The sequence below is a fragment of the Contarinia nasturtii genome, unplaced genomic scaffold, assembly GCF_009176525.2.
Source record: "Contarinia nasturtii isolate CC-2019 unplaced genomic scaffold, AAFC_CNas_1.1 Cnas_scaffold_1699, whole genome shotgun sequence".
Taxonomy (NCBI): Eukaryota; Metazoa; Arthropoda; class Insecta; order Diptera; family Cecidomyiidae; genus Contarinia; species Contarinia nasturtii.
The window spans coordinates 702,231-724,199 of NW_022199032.1; the positions used below are offsets into that span (position 1 = coordinate 702,231).

Here is a 21,969-nt window from a genome sequence, read left to right on the forward strand (position 1 = left end):
ATCTTGTGTAAATTGATGCGTTAGTAATAGAGAAGACCAAACGAATATCTCAATCTTCATGCAGTGAAAGGAGACAATTACAGTTCAAAGCGATTAGTTACAAATCTTTGTATGAGCCACACACACATACTGATTGAGTGATGAGAAAATGATCTCGTCTCTATACCATCACGTCTATTTACCATAAGCTACAAAGCAACAAAAAAAAACCTTTTAATTTAATTTACTAACGGAATTCGTGATTTCTCTTTCTCCTCCATTCCATTATCCATCCATGATGACAATGTTGGTATAGGTGCCAATCGTAATAATGAAAACAAAAGACATGCGAAATTCCACAAACATTTTCCTAATAAATTTAAGCATTGCTGATTTGTTCGTGCTGGTTGTGTGCACACCGACCGTTTTAGTTGAAGTAAACACCAAACCGGATACCTGGATCCTCGGCCATGGAATGTGTAAGTAAATTAACTCATTTAAATTCGATAGTCTTTTCTTCGATAGTCGCGGCAATACAATAAATTTAAATTGAGATTTTTTGTGCACGATGTTTTCGTTGCACCAGACACCATTACCATACACAAACTGAATAAATCGGTCGGAAATCAATCAGTGCGTGCGCGTGTGTCGATGCAAATGTACAATTTTGCTGCTTTAGATACAAATTTCCCGAATGCAGATGATCTTGTTTTTATTTTCATTTTCTCATAAGTTTAAGACTGCATGAGCAAAAAAAAGAAGAAGATTTCAATTAAAAATCGCATCGAAAATTCATGCACAAAGCACCGATGAAAATCTTGACGTCTGTGTTTACATTATTCAATTAGGCAAAAATCGTTAATCGGTATTGTAATGGGTAAACATTGATTTTTCGCGGTTTTCAATTAATTTTCAACGCACACAATAGTTCACATGTTAGTCATTTCGTTGATTTTTTTGGCGAGCTCCTGCTATGATGCAACCGTAGTGATGATGTGCTTCGTACATACAATTTTAATTATGATCACAGCAGAAACACGTCGCACTTATTTTAAATGTAAAGCGTCGAGCACATGTCAATAAATATAATCAATGTTTGGCGATGTTGATTATCCGAATAGTTTGTTTTGTGACCACATTTATCAATTTAGAGACAAATTCGGTTTACCAAATCGATACTTTTTAAATAGTCACACAATTATAGATTTGATTTTTGAATTAAGTGTAAATTTATTTGTTTTAATTTTGGATTCTAGGTTATTCGTTCAGTTTTTTTTATTTTGTAAATTCCGATGTTTATTCATCAAAATTTATATTTCCTGTCATAAAGTCGTGAAAATTGTGCGTGTTTGCGTTCAAAATATTTAAACCGAATATGCATAGACACGTATAGCTTTCGCATAATCAAAATAAACTCGATGGAAATAAACAGAAAAATGAATTCGAAATATGATTGACGTCAACCGTATTAAAATGATGATATTATCACTTCGAAATGATTACACATCGCAGAATAACGTTCACAGTAAATTATACACATTAAGAATACATTGACATCATTCTCCTTATTTTCTTTTTTCCTCCTCCCCGCTCTTTTTCACTTTCTCTTTCTCTGTCGCTCGCAATGAAGCGAAAGATTTGGTTCAACGGCCGATTGACTGAGTGTGCTACGGTTCTGTTTTACCATATTGCTTGAACCGATTGTTATTTTCACTTCTTAGTTGATATACATGATAATTATCGTGTGGTCAAAGAAAACTGTAATGATTAATCGAATGGTGTATAATGGTCTAGAGTCATTTCCTCAATTATTTTGTGATTTGTCCGTAAATTCGTCATTTCTTCGCCTAAAGCACAGCATTCAATCTTTTCGTGAGTGTAAAAGTAACATCAACACCCCATCATCATCAGCATTCGAAAATGTCATCGATTTTTTTTCTCCCGTTGACATTTCCTTGAACCGTGCGTCGATTCATTTCGATTTATACATATATTCAATGAATGGATATCATGAGCACGCATAAATTGTGTCCTCAAGTGCTCATTTTGGGGCCGAAATGTAAACACACGTCATTTCGTTCACACACTGATATCAAATGTATATTTTCACTTAAACCGTCATCAATAGATGAGAAAAGTGAGAGAAGATGAGCCGCTCGTAAAAACGGTGTAAATTAACGAAGAAGAACGTGTGAGAATCGAGAATAACAACCATATCAACATCGTCGAAGAATAAAAACAAAGTAGATATATAACATGCTCTTGAGTCAGCAGTCGCTGCTGTCTTTAAACATCCTTAGTGGAGAAAAAAAAAACCAACCGGAGAGAAATGATGTTTGGTATGAGGTGGATATTGGTGTTCTCTCAATCATATAAAAAGAGACGTGAACCGCCCCATTATGTGTTTTAATTCATCATTTCAGCTCTTTAACATTGACTTGATAGATCAGTAAAAACAAAATACGGAAATTGCCCTCTTTATCTATTCGCCTTTTCTTATTTTTATAATACGACGATATCGCCATCGTTGACGGACATTTTTTTCTTTCAATCGCTTGTGTATGTGTTGCGGTCGCTTCTTGTTCCCATTCGATTATAGGTATTATTGATCATAAATTGACGGATATTTACTCGAAATATACGCTTGATGATTTTTCATGAAGTTCATGCCTTACAGCATATTTGTGTTGTGTGTACGCCATTTAATCCAATCCATTCGATATCATTTCCTCCCCTCTGTCGCTGTGTTTCACTTTTGCTTTTTCAGTTTCTCTCTCTCTCTCTCTCTCTCTCTCGTTCTTTCTCTCGCATTCACTTCACGTCTCTCTGCATTACAACCAAAAAGCTATTTAATATCATCTAATAATATTTTTATGTACGCCATTCGCGTAAACATTAGTGAATTGCTTTTACATTTAATAGGCATTGCACTTCTTGACACCTTTTCGCATTCTGTAGCGCGTCAATCATGAAAAAATCGGTAGTCCATAACAAATCAGTAAGATAAAATGCGCTTTAACTTGATTAATGCACTAAATTGTTAGCAATAAATGAGACATTGTTATCTTTCATCATCGTCGCTATATTGCGCGACATAATTTAATCCTTTCATCATCGTTTATGATTATACATTTCAATCAATGTGCTCATCAATCGATTAAATAAAGTACTTGAAACGCGATGAAAATTAACAAAATCCTAATGGTTTCAGCACGGAGGGTGGCATGGAAAAAAAGAACATTGTGTTGCGCACCGTTTCTTTTTTTTATACATCTATATGAATCGCTTGATCGTTAGGGCACATAATTCTGAACAGATCTAAGGTCAAGCGCACGTACGCGTGATAACAATAACAATAACAATGTAAAAAAATGCTTTATCACGCCATCAAGCTTATTTGTCTCTCATTGCTTTGCAATCTAAATGCAAGCGAAAAATGAGATAGTTGATGACGTAGAACAATAAAAACAGAGAACAAGGAGAGGAGAAAAGAGAGAATGGAAGGAAAAAATTGTATGCGAGTATTAAATTGAAGTCACGTCAAACCAATTTATATCGCTAGTTGTTGCTGTGAAATATTGAAAATGTTGCTCATCACAATCAATTCGATTCCTACAGCATGTCTTTACTAAAGGCGTTTTTTATTTATTAAAAGAAAATTTGGCTTATTAAAAATGATGGAGTGCATACTTAGAGAAATGAAAGAAAAACCGTCATCTTTCGTTCAATTTATAGAGCGGGTGACATCTTTTTTCTTCTTCAAAAGGTGGCACGAGCTTTGACCCAAAATTCTTTTCACATTTTATACTTAAAGTAGGATTCATGTTACAAATATACCTTGTTGAATATACAAGGGAAAAAATATTATGCATATCGTTTTTCCATTCAAATCATGTATTTGTATGTAAAAAAACCCGCTGATAATTCAATTAAAAATTACAAATTGCCTTTGCAAACTGTTGATGACTGCTACTGTTGATATTGCATACGCAATACAACAAATGGCTTAAAAAGGCGAGGTTTAAAAAAATTTGGTTAAAAATATTTAACACACAGCGACTGATGCATTTTTTAATCGTCTTTTTCAAGGTGTAAATGTCATCCGTAAAATTGGATCAAAATTGGGCTGCTTAGTCGGGCCACGATTTGGTATCAGCTTGTTAAATGCTTTCTTGTGAAAGAAAGGCTGAGCTTTGAATCGTCTAACACCATTATGTAAAGCCTTTGCAGCAAAAGAAGCTGTAAAAGGGTCACACACACAGCGATTATACATTATTTATAATGTTTGCGATGTCTCGGGACATTTTTAATCAAAATTGAAATGGATATGCCTTGGAAACTGTGTCATGCCAATAAAATGCCATTCAAATCGTCAAAATTATCAAAATTTTTATTCATTCCGTTCTTGTCTCAAACAACTATTTGGTCAAAACGATAAAATACTAGTTAATGATTATAACACCAAATGAAGTCAAGCGAATAATGAAAATCATTTTTTCGGCGACAGTACAATGTAACTTAATTTTACTCCTTCATTCTTCTCGATATTTCAAGTAGACAAAGAAATTCACCGAAACAAAAAACGAAAGCAAAAAAAAAATCAATGACTCACAAGAAAATGAAAAAGATTCTTTCTGTCACTTTGTGTGTCTGTATCCATCTTGCTGTGCGTATGCAACACATAAATGACATAATGATAACTGCCACATTGTTTATCCATGGACCATTAAAGAGTTAAATGAAAGCATTAAAAATAAATTATTTCAGTAACTTTCATAACTGTCGTTTTTTTTGGTTGTGCGAGAATCGAATTCAGTGCGATTCACGGTGTGATTTTCCCGAATTCAAAATGCAATATTCGGACTTGTTCTTTCTTTCGTCATCTCTCTCTGTCCCTCGCCTTGGCGTGTGCTGTTTTATGGTAAACACATAAAAACACTTTGTCGTGTGGGTCGAATTTGTTCAATGGAAATATTCGTTTATTTGCTCGTTTGATACAAGTGCACAAAGTAGATGACTTTCAGCACATTTTCTTTATTTTTATCATCATTTCGTTTCTTTTGTTCACTTGTTTGTGTCTCTTGTTCGCTCATGTACTTGCTTACTTTTACTTCTCCGCGCGTTTGCTTCCTTTTTTTCTCGTTCATTCTGGAATAGATTTAATAATCGGTATTTTTCGAGGGAATGAAAGAGTAGGAAAGAGTAAAAGGAAGAGTGAGTGGAAGGGAAAAAAACACACGCGTAATCACAAACAGCAGCGACGAAATGAACGAACGAACAGTAACATAGTGGAAAGGCGTGTGCCATCAATGGATATTCTCTTGGACGCTCTATGAAAACATATTCTTAAGCATCCACTTGAGATAAATGAAAGTCAATGCACCTCTTTCTTTAAGCATGGTGTAGCGCTTTCGCTCACTCGTCCGTTTACTCGTTTGCTATCAGCTGCAAATGTTCGCTACGCACTTGCTTCTTTCTCTCACTTTCTCTCTCTCTCTCACACACACACACTCTCTGTATGCATCAAAAGACTTTGTTTATCTATGTGTTTTAAATTTATTTGTGCATCGTATACCACTGAATCTATCTGCGTTTCGTTTATTTGCCAATGGATCGCATTGCATGGGGTACTCAAAATGGGAATGAGGGAAACAGTTATTCACAAATCAAATTTATGTGTCTACCAACATTACATTACATTCCATTACATTATTATTTGTGTTCTTGCTTTGACGATGCTGCCGTCGTCTGCTCACACTGCCCAAATACGCAAACACACACACACTCCATATCTCAGTGTCCCGTTTTTCTCGTTCATTTTGAACGACTCATAATAAACACACTCGTATACACAGATTTATAACAAGCACTCAGATTGAATCGTCCTTATATTAGTCATATCTGTTTCGGAATCGGTGAAAGTAAACATTAATAATTTGTTAAGTGCACACACACACAAACAAGAAGATCTCCATCGAATATCTCACTTCAAATGGTCCCTACACTCGATCGTACACATACCCTCAATGGAAAATTATGATAAGCATTGAATATGTTGCTCAATACTCTAACCAATGGCCAAATACCATGAAATTTGTTAAATTAATCGTTGATATTTATTTATATGGTACGTGTGTCGTACAAAAGAGACGAAAAAAAAAAACACAAACTCAACCACGAATCGGGTTTATTGTTGTGAGAAACGGTTTCAAAAAGTAAAAGTCATACATTTGTGAAATGCCGCATAATTGTCGCCATTGTCACACTTTTATCTAGTTCAATCCCTGAACAATCTATATGGCACATTCTGACCCCACATCACTCGGTCCATTATATGTGTTGTTTATCAGCTGGACGCGGGCATCATTTGATGCGATAAATCGGGGATCAGTGAAGAAAACGGTTATGTGCGATGAGAAATGGCAATGCTGGTTGCAAATGAGTGAAATTTGACGCAATTTACTCCATATGGAATTGCACATTAGTCGTAAAGTCCATCATTTTCATCAACATTTGTACAGTATCACATGAATCGTCACCATTCCATCATTTTCTGATGTTTTGCTGAATGAAGTGATGATGCATTTTCACCGATGATTTGGATTAAATCCCAATGAAATGTTCTCAAAAATGAGTCATTAACCAATATTTTCCATACCATTTTGAACCATGATACGAGTAGTCATAAACAAAATAAACGATAAAACAATTCAACCGCGAGATGTGAAATTTCATTTGAGAGTATTTTAATAAATTAATAGTCCATTATGATTTGTTCATAGGAAATTTTTCGGTGTGTATTTTCACATTTTCTGTGTGTCGCCGATTTTCCTCTCCATCGTGCGTCTGTCGCTCATCTTATCTTGTCGCATTGAAAATTATGTACATATTGACACGAATAGCCATTTTTGCCAAGTCATTGTCGATTATCTATATATCTTTGTGTTTTCTCACACTCTTCGGCCACAGCTCATTCACCGTTTTCTGCTGTCGTCGAGGGAGCAAAAACGTCCGACGAATAAACAAAATGAAACATTGGGAGAACAGTCAAGTTATGTGTTTTTGATGTACTTCGAAAAGCCATTAAATATATTAAAAACAAACCATATAAAATTGCATTGGACCGCACAAAGAAGATCAGCATACACACATGCTTGCTGTGCCGTAATGACACACAGTCGAGAAAAAAAACTACACTACACTAGTAAAATAAGCACACTAAAGCAAAAGTTGTTATTAATAGAGTAAATTCTATGAATAAATAACGTTCAATCTGATACGGATGTACGATGTATGTGTTTTGGGTGCGCGCACTATGGAAAACATGCTTTCACATTTTGGGCAACACATGCACACATTTTTGTGGAAAAATGTCCACATAATTAATAACAGCAGTACTGCCAGCAAAATCAGTAAATTTAATTAAAATGTAAATACACTAAATCGGAATTGTATTCATGTCGAACCGATAAATATTGGCAATTTTCGATATTTTCGCCAACAAATGCCTTTGAAGTTGAATACTTTCGAAATCTTCCGGAACGGAGAAACGAGAAAAAACGATAAATGGGAAAAGAAGAATAAGAGTTACAACATATATTTGTGACATGAGTCATTTAAGGTTTCAATGGTGATTGCATCCATTTCGAATCGTTTGAATGAAGAACCACAAATCCCAATATAGATAATGTATATGCATTGCACAGCATCAAAACAATATTAGTATAATGCAAAACTAATGTTAATATATGTATATTGTCGTTGTATATGCGCCGAATGCAGAGAGGTATGAATGGTACATTTGGTGTTGCATTGAAGTGTAACGTTATTTGTTTTGTGGTTGTTGTATGCTTTTGAGTATGCCAGCAACCACTTTGTCTTGATTCATCAGATTTTCCACTTTCAATGGTATTACGATTGAAATGAACAACTGGAATTAAATATAATGGCAATTCCCAATGAAAAATTACATCTTTTTAATTAAAATTATTACGTTGGCCTGTCATTCAACTGAGTAATGTATTCAACCGAATTTGACGCTACTTACTTTCGAAACACTTTTCGTCTGTCTCTTTTCGGTCGTCGCCGTGAAAATTTCGCAATGCATCGCAGAAACAAACAAACGAGAAGAAAAAAAAATCGAGCCGTCGATGCAAAAGAAGAATGAGGAGAGAAGAGAGTTCTATTTTTGAAACTCAATACATCAAGCGACACAAACGATTCAAATGGAAAACTATGTATATATTCATAGAGCAGCGTGTACGCAATACTCTTGCTCTGGTTTCTTCGTCTCCTTCTATATTTTTTTTACGTGTGAAATTTCACTTTTCATCGACGGCATCGATGCGGCAGCATCCGTCTATAAGTGTAACTTCAAAGTGCAAATTTTACACATTGCCTAGTTTCATTTAATAATAAAGAATAAGAATCAGACTGTGTTATTTTCAAATACAAGTTAAATAAATCAACAGGCAAATCAAAGAAATAAAAAAAAAACAGCAAAAATTGAAGAAGACCAAGCGCACGCACAACAACTCGAAATGTGATTAATTTATATACGTCCAATTACATAGAAAATGCTTTTAGAGTTTACGTTTTCTTTTTTAAAAAAACAAAACAAAACAAACACAAGCACAACATAAATTAAATATACACGACACACGACACACATCTCTTTCGCCGATCATATAAATATAAAAACAAGCCTAACAAGCTTTATGACGGTGACGATGAAAATTCGACCGAATTAAGATTATTAACGCCATCAAAATCGCATAAGAAATTCATTTCACTTTAGTTTTATATTCCCGAATGAAAAAGAGTTCTTTTTTTTCGTCTTTCGCTCTGAGTTCCAACTTCGTTCTGCTGTCATTTTAATTTCCAGTGAATCTATAATGAAATGTGCATACAAATGCATGCATATGTTGCTTACAATGCATGGACTTTTGTTTTTGCCTTTAAGTTGCACATAAAAATTCATAAGAATTGGCACACAAAGAATCGATTCGCTTGAAATCCACTTTGAAATGAATGAACAAAGAGAAGAAGAAAAATCAAAATCGAATAAAAAACAGAGAGAAAAAAATGAATGAACCAATTAATGACAATGAAACGATGGCTCCATCCATACAACTGAAGTCTTTATATAGAAACATTTTTATTTCTTCACCAATACAAATTCAATTTAACACAAATGCTACGTAAATACCATAGACGTGAATGAAATTCACTCTTCCATTAATAAAGAAAATAAACAAACAGCGAGCTGTTTTCTATTAACTTTTTGTGCGAATTTATTTAGCCATTCCATTTTCATGGAATAAAAGAGCGCAATCGAGAGAGCGAAAAAGTGAAGAAAGAAAATTGCTCGTTTTTGATATGATATTCTCACAACCATCTCAATGGACTGATGCGTAAATTCTGTTAAAATAGAACATTGATTCAACACAACAATGGATAATTGTTCAATTTAAATGTGAGCGGGTAAAAATTGGAGACGGAAGGTAGGGCTGTCGGATTTCATTTCTCTCTTGAATTTCATCTTGCTAATATATTCGATAACGTGGGTCTCTGCACTGTGCATCCATAATTTTTTGAAGTGAAAGTTCACAAACATGGTAAATTATGGCATTGGCAAGACAAAATGCGAGAAAAAAAGGAAATCCGACAGCCCTAGTTGGATGACTGTATACAAAACACTTTGAATGAATCTGTTATTGAGCTTTTGAGAATCCTCATTAAATTCACTTATTGCTTTCAATCAGGATTTATCGATATGATATCCATTCTAAAAAAATGTATTATTAAAAAATGAACCGTTCTTTTCAAGGTTCGAATTTTATACGCGGTAGACTTGAACATCACCAAAAATATCGATTACAATTACTTAAGTTTTTATTTTTCAAATCAATTTTTTTATATAATGTCGGTTGTTTGTATTCAACTGGCGCCCATTCGAATTAGATCTATCGAATTCGTGAATCGAATAGCTAAAGGCAACGTGCAAATGAGTAAAGTGATAATGAGGAAACTGAAATTGCAATGAGCGCAAAAACAATGGAATTCACTCTTTAATCAACGTTCATTCATCATTTACTTCCTTTGCCGAGCATTCAATTGGACAACCTTGCCCAAGGATTTGTTTATTACACACAAAAAAAAAACACAATTTTTCGATGGCCAAGATATTTCGCTCTCGAAAAATATTTCGTCCGGACAAAAAAGAACCGAAAAAAAACGAAGATAAAAAAGGAAAACTTTTCGTATAAAGTCTTCACGTTAAATTCCAAGCGATTTTAACTCTCGCTGTGTGTCCGCTAAGTGAGATGGATTATGGAGAATGGTAATGGATGCTTTGGGTAGCGATGTGAACAAAATTACATCCATAAAAGTAATAAGTATCGAAAGATAGGAATCAATAGAAAGGCGCTGAGTATAGGCGTTTATCGATTAGACCATAAAAAAATTCCATTACATGGAATACGTGAATGTCGCAGGAAAGTCAGCAAACACAATAAAAAAATGGTTAACACTCCAAATGAGACCAGGAACTTTTCTTGTCAATCCCACTGAAAATTCACATTAAATATGTCATTAATACAAACCAAACATATTAGCTGGGTAATGTGGAATAACTTTCCAGGACAGTTACTTTGTATAAACTGAAAAGTCATTGCTATAGTGATGTCATTGATCCAATCATAAGTTGTGATTTACAAAAACATCGAACCACTTGATGATGTCATGAATATTGGCAAAAAACAACTTTAAATTCCGTTAAAAAATAAGCGAATATATAAATATAAGAATAAGTCGTAGAGTTCAATTAAAAGTTTGTGAGAATGTACACACAAAGAAAATAAAAACTAGATGGCTTGTCGGATAAAATTCGGAACTAGTTGACACTCCGTGTATTTGTTCATATAATTTCATACAAAATATTGTTTTTGTGTATTCTTCTTTGTGCGGTTCTTCTTCGTTTGTCTTTTGAAGAAGATCCACACAAAAGAGAATACACAAAAACGATATTTTACATGAAGATTATATGGACAAATACAATTTTATATGTATTGTCATATAGTTCCAAATTTTGTACGACATGACATCTAGTTTTCTTTATAAAATTTCTTTGTGTGTATCGATGATTTTTGTGGCCCATTAAAAAATACTGTGAATATCCCAAATTTGGCCTAGTATGTGGCTGATCACTTTTTATTCCGACAAGATAATTAACAAGCGTGTCAAACCAAAAATAAATTTAATTCAAAGCGATAGATGTTCCGGCCATAATGCATTTAGGTTTGCATTTTTTGCTGTGGTTGAAGCGCCATTCAACAACAACAACCTATTTATTCATGCGCCATTGCAGTACGATTTGTGTAAAAAATATACAATTGCATTTATTTGATGTCACCATAAATTTTCCAAACATTTTCTATAATAACTAATTTAATAATTAATCTACATGTGTCGGAACAGTTGTGCTTCGTACCGAATTTATGTTGTTGCACATTAACATGCTTTTTCACTCAACCAAAACGATTCGGTATGCGGAGACACAATGCCTATATAAATGAGTATGCCCAATCGGAGAGGAAAATGTTGTGAAATGTAAAACAGATATCCAACAAAATGTGTATTTCAAGCCGAAAATGAAATTCAGAGAAATCCAACATAATATTACTATTTTTGATTTTCCGCACATCACCCAGTATAATGCAGCGAATACAACTTCGTAAATATTTACATCGAAATCGTTTATTGGACAACAATTTATTTTCTTGTTAAAGGAAAAAAAAGAATCAGTTTAAATTTTATACGAAAATGAATGTGACCGTTGTGACGCATATATTTGCGTAGATGACAGAAAATTGAGCACAAAATAATTAATGATTCGAATTTGTTTTGCTTTTGGTATGTTAGCCCGAGGATGAATACAATTGCCGTACGCAAAAGAGAAAGAAGAACAGTTATATACGGAACTAAGATGGAGAGAGAAATAGAAAAAAGAGTCAACTGACTTCATTTCCACTAAGGCCATATTAATGAAAATATAAATCCGTGTACCGAGATCTTCCTCAATCTTATTTATTTCGAAGCGCAACAGTTTTCTCTAACGGCTAGCAACTTCATTTGAAAATCTTGCCATTATTCTACATTTTCCACCCACAATTCAATGCTCTAGTTTTGTTGCCGCACCAAAAATACATATTTGGATAAAAATAGCAAATGTTAAGGTCACCCTTATTTTGTATATTTTGTATTGTCAGGGTTTTCGTCTGCTATTTATCTGTCTTTCTCCCTCTCCCTCTCGATCTCTCTCTCTCTCTTTAGTGTCTTGAGCATGACTTCATATACTATTAAATCGCGCTCTGTGCTTTGGCTTCCACATCCATCGGACGATGTGATAAGTTGTTGTTCAGCGCCTGAGCTGTGATGTGTATAGCATAAAATTATGCGACAATTTTCATTGCCACTATGGCTTAAATTCTTGTTAATTTGACGCTTATGAATGAATCTTCATTGTAGAAGTTTAAAGCTTTGCCTCGGTGAGTACAAGTAAGCTATATGTAAGATATCAGTTACGTTAACAAGTTAACGTCATCAGGCGCCCACTCACATAATCGCATACAAACAAAATGTATCGTGTAATTATTTACCAGTTTAGCTGCCTCACAACTTCAATTGCTATAACAACTCATTCGAAAATAAAGCGAAACGAAAAATGTCTTTGAATCAATGGATGTTGTGTAGCTCATGGAAAATCAAATATGAATCAAAAATCTATTTGATTGTAAATTTAACATGAATTTCAACAAACATTTACCAATTACATGGGGCCACATTAAGCCATGACCAAGACCATGGATTTTAATGAATAAAAAAAAAAAAAAAGAAAAGTTAGAACTTATAGCATCGAGCTCAAGTGGGTGTACAAAATTGGTGACACACATATAAAAATCCGATAAATTTATGGCGGAAAGAAACATTGAAAGATTACTTCAATATATCCAATTTTACGTCATGTCGGCATTTTTCTTCCACAGCCAATTGAGATATGGATAAAAAAAGCTTCTATTTCCAAGAATTCTTTGAATTTATATGTGTCTAAGAATAGCAAAGGACATATAAATATATCGAATATATCCACCCCCGTGCACGTACCATCAAACAGAAGATTTGCTAAGATGCAATCGGCATAAGAATAATTTTGAATGAACTGACATAACCGCCAATGAAAAGGATTCACACTTTGTGTGGAATAGAAACGAAGCAGACCAAATGACATCTACAAATTAAACAATATTATTATTATCATCAACATTATCATCAAATGCGAAAAACGTAAATGCGAACGAAACAAAGCAACAAGGGTAAAAATACATTCATTTCATATTGAGCGTAAACGAGATTTGAAGAAAAACGGCACACGCATACACAAACTGGGTCACAATCATCTTCATTTATATATACATTTTTTTTTTCTTCTTCTGTTTGGTCGTTGTCGTTTGTTGTTATTGTTGCTGTCGCATGTGATTGTTGTCTTTTTCCGCTTGATTTTTCATCATTCGAGCTAAGTGACAATAAGTGTATATGTCAGCGATCAGCTGCTGTTCTTATCCGAGTGAATTTGCGATGCGTATGAGATGCGGTGTCATCAGAAGATCATTTTATTTTTTTCAAATTGAATTTTGTTTACTTTTTTACATGTTTTGTTTGTTTTCTTGTATGCGCTTCCATTTCATTCAGTTCCATGTTTTCATTTCATTTTACGATGACTGCGACATACAATATATGACGACAAATGCAACTCTTTGCAATCGCAAAAAATTGGCATGTCACATTCAAGAAATAAAATGCAAAGAAAAAAGGGAGATGATCACAATGGAAAATAAACGAATGAAACATTGAAATTGAATACACGTGCTTACATAAGATCAATCCTTTAGGAACGATACCTGTCACCATCACCCGCTTGTCTGTACAATGCACAGTCTGTTGAACGCGTTCAATTCATTAATTATGCATATTGTTTCGAAGCCTTGTCTTGTCGGTTGTAACGAATGAACGGGAAATCATTGTAAATACGCTTGTAAAAGTAGCCACCGTTTGTTGAATACGATTTTAATTTTGCATTTAACTAATAAGAAGACCTTCAGCTTTCGAATAGATATGTTAAGACAATTCATTGGTAAAATATGCACATCTTTTAATCTGACTAAGATGCGTGCTACGATGTCATTTTGCATGTACACGGACGTGATAGGAGACTACTTTCAATTTCAATCTCCATAGCTCGTGCCATTGTCGGTGTCGCCGCCGTTGTCGTTGGTTTACCGACACCATTTGCACGTATCATTTTTTTTTTCGTTCGCTCTTCAGTTCATCCGTGAATTACACGCAGAATTGATTGGAAACAACAAAAAAAAAAGACTCAAACTGATGCTTTCCGCTACATTCAAATAAACGAAAGAAGCTTGCAATTGAAAACAAAGAGTAAAACCACTTAGGTATTGTGTTGCATTCAAATCCCGATTGAACTCACTCTTCGATGAAGTAAAATCCATTCTAAACCGTGAACGTTGAAAAAGTTTTGACAAAATGAACGAAAATAGTGCCGACGTGCAAATGATTCTTTTACAAACAAGTCCAAGTGGAGAATGAATGTAACCAAATAACACAAAACCGACTACTTAACAAACCAATCGACCAATCGATAAAACTTTTTGAAATTGACATTGTAATTATGCAACTGGAGACATAATTCACTGGCTGCAACTGTTGCAAATACTTATTTTGTATTAAATTCAATGGAAATAGCGATTGTGCTTCGTTCGTTTTTTTTTTTCTTTTGCAAATCATAAAAACCATTCATTGAAAATGGAAGTGCAATACGTTCAGTTCGATGACAAACAATTCAACAAGATCATAGGTAAATGAATGGCAACATTACAGTTTTGCCAAATATGGTCGAACCGAAAATAATAATAAAGTATATGATGTGACCCATTCATTCCAAGCCGTTCATTTTTACGTTGCAAAGCAATCGACGAGAGCCATTATGGATAAAAAAAAAGTGCGAAATAGCGTAAGATGGAAAGGAAGAGAGAGAAGAGCCAAGCGATTCATACCAACTCATACCTATGTGTTGTTACCATAAATATGCACGTACAATTGCCAATATACGTGCTTGGAATCGAATGGGTCCAGACGTCACCACGAGATACAATCCAAAGAAGTGTCGAAAGAAGTGTATACATCGTTGTATTCTCTCTCTCTCTCTCTGGCTCTCTCTTCTCATCATCGTTCTTGTGTCATCTTTTTACATAAAAGTGGAAGTACTCACAAATCCAAAACTTATTCAAGCGTACCGCACGATTCGATGCCAATGTCATCGTCTTTATTTTAGTTCATTGCAAATGAACTCACTGTCATTCGACGGTTTATTCGGTCGTCGTACGAACGATTTTTCCTCAGAAAACCATTCGAATGGCAAATATAGAATAAAACCAAACTGATTAATTGATAAATAAATTAAGAGGAAAAGTTGAATTTCCGCCATCGTCGCGACACACCAAAGCCATTTTTCTTTTGCCTTCTCGGTGTCTTTGGCAAACGAACTTGAGAATAACATAACAAACAAAATCAAAATAATTTTGTAAAGCAGAACCGAAAAGTTCTTTGTGATAAAATGATGAAAACACCAAATGACAACGAAGAAATATGAACGACATTATAAAGATATTCCAAACAAAAACGATAACTTTATTCACACGCAGTTAACATGGCTCTAATTATTCCGTTCGGTTTTTTTTATTTATATCGAAGATTCACAAAAGGCCGAAAAATGCATAAGATTACATGAGTCTATTCTGTCAGCTTATAGACTACGTTCAGCGTTGTCATTGTCATCAGTTTTCATAGCGAGAGAAAAGCCGCTTTGACAAATCGCCATTAATCAATGGAGTCTTAGACGTATGTGGTCATCATAAATGATATTATTAAGTGACGCGAACGCACGATTCAAAAAGTAAGCAGGAAATTTGTAGAAAATTTTCATAATAGGCCAATTTCACGCATTTGTAGTTTCAATTAGAATTACTCTTGCTAATATAAGCTAGGCTTATATACGCTGGGAATAGGCAAAAAAAATCTTCTTGAAATGTCATTCGCTGACTTGCAGTAATTAAGAAAATTCTGAACATAGTAAAATGTTCGACATTTTTGTGAGGATGTTTTTTTGGATTAGGCTATGCAATTGAAATTTGCAACGTTTTATATAATAACTCTTGGGTAAACATATTTTTAAGAATAGCCTTACGAGATAAAGAGATAGATAGATAGATAGATAGATAGATAGAGAGAGATAAATAGAGAGAGAGAGAGAGAGAGAGAGAGAGAGAGAGAATACATGGTGAGCCGAAAGAGATACAAAATTCAAATTGCCAATTTTTTTCTTGAAAATTAATTTAACGTTGACAACAGTGCAAGCGGTACGTGTGCACAACAATTTGCCAAAGATTTGTCACTGTTAATTGGCCCACAAAACATAAAATCCACGCTTAAAATTTATTTCTGGCCATTTCGTTCTGAAGTGACATGTGAACAGTCATTATAAAAAGCAATCATAAAAAAATATACGAACATTTTGAAGCAATAAAAAACCATATAAAAATATATATGCACAACAGAGTGTATATTGCGTTTTGTGGTGAATTCGTCAGACTTAGTTTATTTTTATTATATAAACGCGTATAAACGCGTGTTTTGTTTATATATATTTTTTCCAACCGGCTTTTTTTATGAGATGAAAACGAAAGAAAAAACACACACAAACCGTGTATGCACATTCAAAAGTTTAAGATTCATCATACGAATACGATATTGAAATGTTTGACGAGCCAAGCGAATATTTCCAACCAAATACACGCATTACGACCTGCGTTAAGTATTTGTGCAATAAATTTAAGCTTGAATAGAAAAGGCATTTAATGCGAATGGCAAGGAGAGCACAAGAGCGAAAGCAATAGGCACCCGCATAGTTATATGTGCAAGCAAACATAAGAACGGCTAAAATCAGCAAGGAGCTCACAAAATTTATCGCCTGAAAATTCATCAAAATTGAAACCGTGATAAAAGACAAAAGAGGAAATTATGCACGAAAACAACAAAAAAATATATATACATACCATAAAGCATAATGTCTGAATCAATTTGAATGACAACGCGCATAATGAATCGGTTTTTATTTATGCAGTGAATGTAAAAAAACCGTATCGCTTTGGTTTTTATTCGGTTTGTTTGTTTAGTGGACGATGAAAATGAGGAAATAGACAAGGAAACAAATCTCAATGTAATGAAAGAAGGCTAAGAAGGCATCGCTTCATCTAGCTTTCTGATTTTATGTGGGTTTTTTTTCTTCTCTGCAAAGTACAAAAAGCTATGATATTTGACGTGGTGCTGTCAAGATGTTTGCAACCCACCCGAATGACATTTATCCTGTGCTCTCATTTAAATGACAAAACCAACTTGCCTAATGAGACATTCGGTTTCTGTACATCGATCCGAAATGCACGAACAGTCGATGAAGAAACTTTTGGTCGATCTGGTTGAGCAGAACATTTTTCTTGAATAAGAATTTATTTCGAACGTGGCTAAACGCATATCTATTGTGATGATTTTACGATTGCGGCAAGTGTATTTTTCAACTCGGCACATTTCGCTCATCTTACGTTGCGCGCAAGTGTCTGTTTATTGTACACTTTAATTATTTATTCAGCATTTTTATTTCATACGAAAAACCCAAGGCACGTAAAATGAAAAGCCTTTTGTGTTTTTTTCCGGCTCTCGCACGGATCGTTTTTGCATTTGCTCTCGACGAAACATTTTTTTTGTGCGGCTGATTGACTTAAAATAAGTTTACTGGTGCTAATTTGGTATCGGTGGCGTGCGTAATTGTTTGTTTGTTCGTTCATTGGCATTATCGTCTTTATGAATGAATTCCAGGCTATGTTTATTTATTTTTCCACTAAAATCATGTAATATTTCATACAATTTTTTACGAGCTTTCAGCGCGCGCGCGCGTGCCTTTTCTCTATCTTTCTCTTGGCATCAGATGAGAACAAATGAGCTTACACAAATTATAGATTGTGCGCGACCGTTGCGATGATACCCTAATATATGCACACACAAAAAAATGCAAGCACACACAAGACCTCTTGCATGCCATTCGAATGAACCGAAAAAAAAATTCTCATAAAAATAATGATTAATGCCAAATAGGTTGGAATTCGGATTTCGATAGAATTTTCAGCGGTGATTTTACGCTGTGCGCCTTCATCGCTGCAAATTGACGGCATTAATGACGACAAGGAAATCCATCAAAAAAAAGAACACATACATAACACTATAAAAGTGAAAGTATAATGAACAGTGTGTGTGTGTGTGTGGATCTATAAATTCGTTTTTGCCTCTCATTTTGTTGCCATTTTTCTCTGTCTCGTTCAATATGAACATTTTCATGAAATGAACACATTTTCGCTGGTACCATCAATTTTATTTTGCTGACCAGAAAATGTGAGCTCAACTTATTTGCATTGATATTTTTATTAACGTCACATTTTGCTCGGCTTTTATTTGATGGAATAAAAAAAACCATAAGATTTTCATATGTTGGCAATCTATTCACTTGTCCAAGTGATTTTTTTTTATTAATACAAACCAAACTTTATAAATGAGACCAAATAAAATGAACATTTTTTATTATAGAGGCGTGCACAATTCGTTTTTTAATAATTACATTTGATGTGGCGAAATGCGTCAGCATATTTTTGACTTTGAACTTGTTAAAGGATCTTCGATAAATGATGCGACCGATACACAGAAATACATGAGAGGAATGCTGTTTATTAAAGCGTTCATTTTAAAAAACGGTTAGAACATTAAGTAAAATATGCTCTGGGATTTATTTGCAAACAAAATTCCTGTTCATCAAATCATTAAGCGTGCGCATCGAAGAGGAGAGAAAAAAAGTGGAAATGAGAAACGATTTAGTACTTGGTACATTGGTTTTAAATTTCCGATTTGATAACTCGTCAATTTCAGTTTCTTTATCCATTCGTCGACATGTGTCAATGTTTTACATATTTTCAGCCAAAAAACATGACATTCCATTCGAATAATTCACAGCGTAAAACGGTAAAGATCATTCATTAATGTATCATTCGTATCTAAATGGATGGAAATATGCGTTAACCATTTAAAATTTCCGCTTCAGATGTTTGTATGTGCGCTGGCGGCAAACAAACCAGTTACATTATGTTATGACAAATAATCAAATAATTTATCTTCTGCTCTGTGATGGTATGAAAAGTTGACGAACACAACAACATTATGAAAGATAAAACTGAATCCAGGCGATTTTTCACTATATCACACACACATTCAGTTCTTCAAACTAATGCCAATCAATTTTTGTTATCTTATCACAACACAAAAATATTGTCAGCAAATTTACTGCGAAAGTAAAACTACGAGTGGTTGGGTGCGCAAAGCTCTACTTTGAGTTTGTTTAAGCGTTTGCGAGACAGAAAGAGAATGAAATCTCAGGAAGAAGAAAAATCGAAAAAGGGAAAAACTCACAGCAATGATTCATGTAGCAACAGAGACGTGCTCAATGTTCGGCTAAGCCACCCCGAATGACACCAACTTTTGACAACATGCCTTGTGCCACAACTTTCAAAAGCAATTGATACAGTTTTTTTCACATCGAATGATTGATTCTTTCTAATCATTCTTGTTGCGAAAAAATCAGGCGTACAATGTTTGTTGACATACTCTTTTTTTCGCATGCAAAGTTGATTTGTTTAATTTTTATTCACTTGATCATTGTAGATGTTGTTTTTTTCGATCAGATTTTGCAGAGTCAATGTAAATCTGGCATAATATTTGCGCTGTTGTTGAGATGAACGATGCAAAACGACACGAATGACGTCGACATGACATATATTTACGCTATTCACTCAACATTTCCCGTACATTTACAGACGTGTCAATCATTAACATCAAATGCTTTTGCAGTAACAACAATTTCAATCCACACCAAATGTAATGAAACGAAAACATCACTTTATTCATCGTTTCATAGAATCAAATGTCCCAAGTGGACTATTCACCAAAAATGCGAATTTTAGCTGCATATTGAACAACCACTCAATGCCGGTGTGTTGACGACGTAACAAAGGCCTCGTGTACAGTAGTGTCGATAAATAAGAAATTAATTATCGATTGTGAAGAGAGAGAGAGAGAGAGAGAGAGAGAGAGAAAGGGGGGGAAGGGCAAAAAGGGGAAGAAAAAAAGTCTCCAATAAGCACATTGCTTAAGTGTCACCAATAAACGGATAACACAAATCAAATGGACCGTTTGTGATACTGTTTGTGTTCACCGTGAGACATTCGAAATGAGTTTTAAGGGGGCGACTTTGTATGCACACTCAAGTGAATTCTAAATAAATGTTCTTTTCTTTAGCTTTTTCTCTCTCTCTCATGCCCATTTTTTTTCTCTGATGAAATCACTTGTATTATTGTTGAAGCAACGATGCAATAATTTTGAAAGGCTTATGGTTATGATTATTGTCTCATATTGAAATTGATGGCGCTGTTAACCTGTCTCATCTCCGATCAAAATTGTCTACGCCAACACTATTTTTATTTGAATTTTACTATCCATCCTTCCAAGTGGTCAAATAATATCGAATTTATAACACACAAAAAAACAAGCGAAGCATCTTCAAACTGATGACGATTTCAAACATACAATGCGATTTGGTTGAAGAACTTGGAATGACGGCTAAATTGTATACCACATTTGCTTTTCGAATTGATTTCGTATTCTATTTTTTCTGTTTATTTCTTTGTCTTTTTCTCAACCATTTGATTCACGTGCTTATTTTTTGTGTGCTCAATCTCGTGTTTTTTTTTTCTGTTCACAGGCAAAGCGGTACCATTTGTTGAATTGACTGTGGCGCATGCAAGTGTTCTAACTATTTTGGCAATATCATTTGAACGATATTATGCGATCTGTGAGCCGTTAAAAGCTGGCTACGTTTGCACAAAAACCCGAGCGCTGATGATATGTCTAGCTGCATGGGCGGTTGCTGCAATTTTTACAAGGTAATAAACTCTTCTTGTTCATAAAACACAAAGCGCATTTACGAATCGTGTGTGCATATTAAATAAGCTCTTGTACTATTACTCTTCTTCTTCTTCGTTTTTCTTTTTGTCTTCTGCATTTTTTAATACATTTTTTGTCTCTGTCCTTCAAGCTCAAATCGATTTATGATTAGTTTTCTTTTGTATATACCATACTACATATTATACTCTTTTTTTGAAAAAAGGAACAAGACAAACATAGATGAAATTTTCCAAGTATTATTGTGAATGTTTTGTAGATATAGTTTTTTTCGCTGTTTTTTTTTATATTTTCTCGTCTTTTATGATTTTTTCTAAATAGAATAAATCTGTATGTATATAAAATAAACAGTAAAATAAAAATAAAAATGGTTTAGATTTTGTAGATATGAAGAACGATTCACCAATGCAAAGTGAATTTGGTTTATTTTTCACCAACACATCAGCGTAGATAAAATGGAAACCTGTAAATAATCAAACATAAAATTCAAATTATCTAAACGTTGCGTGAAACGTTCTTTTATAGTCAGAAGACAATAAAATGTATGTGATTTGATGTATAATAGAAAGACAAATATTTCCCGAGTGAAAATTGCATGCAATTTTTTGTGCGATTATTTTAAGTGAGTAGATGGGATTGTTTTAAATAATCAATGAATGAAACTTATTTTTCGCCTATCCGCTTACAATTTTCTCTTGATTTTCAATTGTTACCGTTTTTTTTGCTGTACGCCTTAAATTCAAGACTTTTTTAGTCAAAAAAGATCTGAAATCACTTTCCAGATGGGATGCTTTTCCGTGT

The 21,969-nt window shown here is 34.2% G+C and overlaps 1 protein-coding gene across 1 annotated transcript in view; it reads left to right on the forward strand.

Moving 5' to 3' along the window:
- The window catches only part of LOC116347100, a 70,963-nt gene that overhangs the window by 21,788 nt on the left and 27,206 nt on the right, over positions 1-21,969 (forward strand). Inside the window, exons 3-4 of the mRNA XM_031777535.1 lie at positions 296-458; positions 20,969-21,149. Coding sequence (XP_031633395.1) covers positions 296-458; positions 20,969-21,149 — 344 coding nt within the window. The remainder of the gene's footprint in view (positions 1-295; positions 459-20,968; positions 21,150-21,969) is intronic.